At 38.9% G+C, this 6,121-nt stretch overlaps 1 protein-coding gene across 1 annotated transcript; it reads left to right on the forward strand.

The window, feature by feature from the left end:
* The first annotated feature begins 2,627 nt into the window (after positions 1 to 2,627).
* On the forward strand, positions 2,628 to 4,328 carry LOC121752845. The gene has a single exon (XM_042147934.1). It carries the CDS (start codon positions 2,628 to 2,630, stop codon positions 4,326 to 4,328), a length of 1,701 nt encoding a protein of 566 aa, XP_042003868.1.
* The last annotated feature ends 1,793 nt before the right edge of the window (positions 4,329 to 6,121 follow it).

Below are 6,121 nucleotides of genomic sequence, written 5' to 3' on the forward strand. Positions count from 1 at the left end.
CTTTTATTGATAACCCTAGCCTTCTTTGAATGTCCTTTAAAACCCCCTTTAAGTCGCAATCGCCCGCTTTTATTAACCCTAGGGGGCGGTCGTGACAATATGAATCCCATTGCTAACCGTTGATTACTTACAAGGAGTGTGTAGGATTAAAGTTTGTAGTTTGTATTATAGATAGGGGTTTGTATTTGATCACACCTCTATATAGAGATGTATTATCCTTTTTCTAATTATTGTTCATTCTTCTAATTAAATCTCAGCCGCACAATTTGAAGATCTAATGGCCAAAAATAGTGCCACGTGTATTTAATTAAAATATTTAAAAAATTCAAAAAGGTCATTATGGGAAACCATTGGGCATCGGTTATTTCATTTCATAAATCTCTCCCTCTGTTATCAGCACATGATTAATGAAGATTGATTGATTCTAAATTATTTTCCTAAATTAAACTAGATTTTCTCTCTCATCTCTCTCTCCATTGTAGACTGACATACTTAGATTTTACATGGTTTTAGAGGGTGGTTTTGTATGAATTTGATCATATATCGTCTATTATTATGCGTGTTTATATCTACTTCGCTATTATGTTGGTATGTTGACCATTTTGTTAAGAATGTGTAGAAAAATGTGCAAAATAGGTGGATGTGCAGCAGCCTTGGTTTGAGACAATTTTACTGGAGATTTTTGAATTCCAATCGACCCCCAATGCATATCATTCTTTTCGACTTCGAAAGATCTTCACGTAGGTATCTTAAACACCTCAATCGGAGCTTTGTAGAAGATGTTATGGCCGTTTTACAAACACTGCGCTGTCCAGAAAATCTCACGCGGCCGGGTGAATTGTTACCCTATAATTCCACCCCGCCGGGTGTCTCAAATTGAGCGCAGGAAGGTCAGAAATAGGTCGAAAATCATCTCCCGGCCGAGTGATTTTTACCCTTTATAATTCCACCCGGCCGGATACGTTGTTTTGGCGTATTTTTAAGCCAAAAATGCGATTTTTGATGGGGATTAAAAGGAGAAAAAGCCTAGGGTTCAATGGATTCTAAACTGACCGCCAAACACACATTCTCCCTCTCTCCGAAGAACTCTTGGAAGAAGATTGAAGATTCAAGCTTCAATTTCTCCGCCAATTGTAATTCGTATCAAGAATTCCATTGTTTTTCTTAGTTTTGGTTTGTTTTCTACCATGAACATGAGTAGCTAAACACCTTTCATGTAGAATTCTTGGTGAAGATGCATTGATTCATAGTTTTAATCCAATTGTCTTCGGTTTATCTTGCTCTTGCAATTGTTTGAATTATTCTTGTGCTTTTTCCTATCAATTGCTTGATCATCAATTGAGAGTGTTAGGGTTTCTTAGAGTAATCGGGAGATGAAATATTTAATCTTGAAAGAGGAATAATTCACACCTTAATTCACTAGAAGTCGGGAGAGTTGAGATTTTGAGTGGGATCATTAATCTAATCAAACTGTTAGGAGTTAGGTCTAAGAATTAGAAGGGGACTTCAATTATTACACCTAATCTACGGATTTCTCACCTCGGGAGGGGGTTTAATCTACAATCGTGATTGATTCAACAATTCTGGTGACTTTAAATGGTAAATCTATTTCAATTGGGTTAGACTATGAGTTGCGCATCGGATCCCGGAATTCTGCATATTTCTCCATCATCTTATACAACTTGCTTAATTGCTTTCTTATTTAAGTGTTTTAATTTAATCTCTGAATTTATATGCTTTTAGTAGTTGTTAGTTTCAAAACCCAAAATTTCCTGATTGTCTGGATAGTAGTTGAAATTTGTTCGTGGTACTTAGGTTTACACTTAATTATCTCTGTATACGATATACTCTTGCTTGCTAAATGCTACAATAACCCCGTACACTCGCGGGTAATAATTGGGTAAAATAAAGTTGAGTTATGTTTTTGGCGCCGTTGCCGGGCACAATTTTTGTATTATATAGCTTAATATCGTGATAATAATCAAGATTACTACTTTAGATTTTACTTCTATATTTTACTTTTAATTTTTCGAGTTTCATATTTGTGTTTCGTGTTCAGGAGTATGCACACACGTTCTAAAGGCTTGCCTCTAGAACCTTTCGACTATGAGATCGAAGCATCGAACCGGAAGAGGAACGCATATAGGAGGCTCACGCAGAAAATTCACACTTCTTCGCCCACCCGCGCAGGAGCATCTTCTGATCAGAGGGATCTTTCACCCATCTAATCACCAGTTCAGGATCATATTCAGTTTGATCCCGTTTCTCCTAGTCTGATGGAGAACGAAGAGGGTAACAACGACCCACCACCCCCTCCTCTCACTAATGCTGAGCTTCTACGACAGCTGGAGGAGTTGCGCCAACAGGTCAATCGAGGACCACCTGTGCCTGTGCAAAATCAGTATGTATACCAAGGAGTGGCAAACCCAACTGTCCATAACAACATCGTGGCCAACACTTTTGAGCTGAAAAGAGGACTGATCCAGATGGCGAAGAACATTGCTTTTAGGGGATAATCCATAGATGACCCTAACAAGCATATCACCAAGTTCATTCAGATCTGCAACACAACGAAGTTGAATGGAGTGACAGATGAACAGATTCGACTGAGGCTGTTTCCCTTCTCCATGGAGGATTCAGCAAAGGACTGGTTGGAGAGTTTGGAGTCGGGTTCTATTAGAACATGGGATGCTATGGTGGAAAAGTTTTTGGAAAAGTTCTATCCCCCGAGTGAGGCTATTAAGAGGCAACATGAGATCACTGCCTTTCATATGAACCCTGCAGAGAATATTAGAGAAGCATGGGGGAGGTTCAAACCCTTGATGAAGCGGTGTCACAACCATGGGTTAACCCCGGTAGTGCAAGTCATTACATTCTTCAAAGGGTGCGTGCCTGAAGCACAACGGGAGTTGAATTTGAGCTCAGGAGGAAATCTTCTCAAGAAAGGAGTGAATGAAGCTATGGAAGTGATTGAGGAGCTCGCCTATAATGATGAAGTATGGAGTAATGAGAGGAGTAAGGTGCATAGGGTGGCTTCCACTACAGATCATGATCCAATAAACACCTTATCCGACAAGTTGGATGCTCTTACAATGAAATTTGACTGCATGGCGATGAGGCAGCCCTCTCAAGGACCCCAAAGAGGTGTAGAAGATGTGAACTACGTGCAACAAGGGGGCAACAACATGTACTATAATAACCCCCGCCCTAACTATCAGGGTGGAGGTTATAATCAGTACGGGAACATGGGGCATCCCAACCTCTCTTATGGAAACCCCAATAATGCTCTGCAACCACCTCAGGGGTTCACAGTTACTGATGGAATGGTTAATGATCAAAAGAAGATGACCACAGAGGACATACTCAAGTCCTTCATGATTCAGACTAACAAGGTCATGGAACAGAACAACCAAAGGATGGAGAAAGTTGAATCAGACGTGCAAGGAATGGCCACTCATCTGAAGAATATTGACATACATATCAGCCAGATTTCCCAAACTGTGAGTGCTAATACTCAATCGGGAAAGTTTCCATCAAATACTATCATCAATCCCAAGGACTGCAAAGCTGTACATCTGAGGAGTGGAACAAGCTATGAGGGACCTCCAATGCCATCCGAAAATGAGGATAGAGTAGCAGAAAGGAAAGCTGAAGAGAAGGAATTGGTCGAAGAAAATGAGACTGTGCAGATTTCTACTCCACCTAAGGAGAACACGACTATACATTCACCTACACCACCTACAGCTCATAGTTCAGCTGAAGTGAGGATCCCTTATCCTAAACGTGTTCAGAAGAAGAAGACAGATGCTCAGTTTTCAAGGTTCTTAGACATCTTTAGGAAGGTTAACTTGAATATTCCATTGGTGGAGGCACTTCAAGAAATGCCTACATATGCAAAGTTCCTAAACGATGTGCTCTCCAAGAAGAAGAGGTGGACTGACTATGAGACGGTGAACATATCTGAAAACTGTAGTGCCATAATTCAGAAAAAGCTACCGGCGAAGCTTAAAGATCCTGGCAGTTTCAACATCTCATGCGTCATTGGAAATGACAGACAGATAAATGCACTTTGTGATCTGGGGGCGAGCATAAATTTGATGCCATTATCGTTTTTCAGAAAGATGAAGATCGACACTCTCAAGCCGACAACAATCCCACTGCAGATGGCAGATAGAACCGTCACCTATCCTAAAGGAATTGTTGAGGATGTTCTTGTGATGGTACACGACTTTATATTTCCCGTCGATTTTGTAGTGTTGGATATGGAAGAAGACGTGAATGTACCGCTTATCTGGGGCGTCCATTCCTTGCAACGGGAAAAGCATTGATAGATATAGCAAAGGGAGAGCTCACTCTTCATATGGGCAATAAACGCCACATCTTATCTATCTACAATGCTATGAAGAGTTGTGAGGAAGATGAACTTGTTATGAAGAAGGAGTGCAAAACTGTGCATGTTGTAGAGGTTCAAAAGGCACAAGAAATTGAGTCCACATTTGGGGATTTTTCTTTGCCGCAGTAGATGTTTGGTTCATGTGGTGGATCAAGTTCTAAAGAAGAGACTACATTAAATCCTAAAGTGAAGGAGAAGAAAACAAAAGCTTAAAATTCACCCAAAGTGGAAACCAAAATTTCTGATGGAGCTCTGAAAAATACTTGGTGGAATAAGAGATTTGCTAGATCATATGCTTCCAAGATTGACAGAAAGTCAAACACCACCAGTTATGGCGTGACATGATGCAGCTCATGGAGGTCGTCGAGCCAACGACGATAACCAAAGGCACTGTAGGGGAGGTAACCCCTAGTAGGTAACTTTTAATTTTATCGTTTTAGTTTGTTTTTGGTGTGTTTTGTGTTGCTCGTATACCATGTAAGTCTCCATTCTCCACCAACTTTACAAACTTATTCTTTGCATAGCTTTGAATAAGTTTAGGGGGATGATATGGTGGATAGAGACACTAATGAGGTACTTATCTTAGTGCTTTATTTTTGTTTTAGATTGTTTAGTAGTCTTTTGTTGCTTTTTTTATTTTGTTTTAGGATAGAATTGATTTGTCTTGAATTGATTTTTTTTATAGTAATTAGAGTGAAGACTAGTCGTCTATGATAAAAGAACCATCCATTTTGAGCTATCACTTGACCATTAATTTGAGAGTTTGAGTAATAGGGTACATAAGCAACGAATTCCTTGTTTTCCTTGATTCATGCTATTTACCCAAGTCAGATTTTTGAGCCTTCAATTCTTTCATGTGCATTTTATCTTCAATTGTGCATATGTTTTTAGAACTTGCTCCTGGTCTTCTTGAGTCTACATAGTGACCTTAAAGATAGGGGAAGATGTTAGGCCATCGTTGTTAGCCTCATTTTTACCTAAACACTAACCTTAATATATAACATCCTCGATAGCCAAGTTTGAGCCTTAAGCCTTTTCTTTTGTCAAGCTAATCAAGTGGGTTGGGAATCCTAGACTCTAAATTTATTGAGATATGAAAATAAGAGTTGGGAGAGTATAATTGAAAAAAAAGTTGGTTGAGTTTGTACTTAAAAAAAGGGGGCGTGAACGAAAAAAAGAAAAAGAAAAAGAAAAAAAAGAAGAAAGAAATTTTTTTTTGCATATAGAGAATAATTTGAGGTCTTTGGAAGTTGGGAAGAAATTAGACAAAGTCTAGTTATTATCGAGATGTGTTTTGAGAATGGTTGAAGTTAAAAGTTGATTGTTGCGATTTCTTGGGATTTTACGTTTTGGGAATTTCTGTCACTTTAGCCAAATATTTCCTCACCTTACCAAAGAGCCTACATTATAACCTAAATAAAAGACCTATCGGACTCTTGATTTATTGTCACACGAGGTAGAGGAGAGGTTAGACATTGAGCAAGCTTATGGTAAACCATGCATTTTTGCTTGATTTGAGTGACTACTTGATATCTTATACACTTTTTAGTGAGGTGAACATACACACATATATACATCCCGAGTGAAGCATGAATCCAAGGTGATATACAAGTTAGTAGTAAAAGTGCATTCGACAGCTTAACTTGATGGAAATTGTATTGTGATAGGTTTTTTTTAATCCGTATTCTTTGAGACGATGATGATGTCTAAAACCCCTTTAAATCCAAG

This window comes from Salvia splendens, chromosome 10 (assembly GCF_004379255.2).
Source record: "Salvia splendens isolate huo1 chromosome 10, SspV2, whole genome shotgun sequence".
NCBI lineage: Eukaryota > Viridiplantae > Streptophyta > Magnoliopsida > Lamiales > Lamiaceae > Salvia > Salvia splendens.

Bases quoted from the DNA above. Each gene is read 5' to 3' on its own strand.
- LOC121752845 (XM_042147934.1), top strand. From the start codon at position 2,628: ATGGAGGATTCAGCAAAGGACTGGTTGGAGAGTTTGGAGTCGGGTTCT.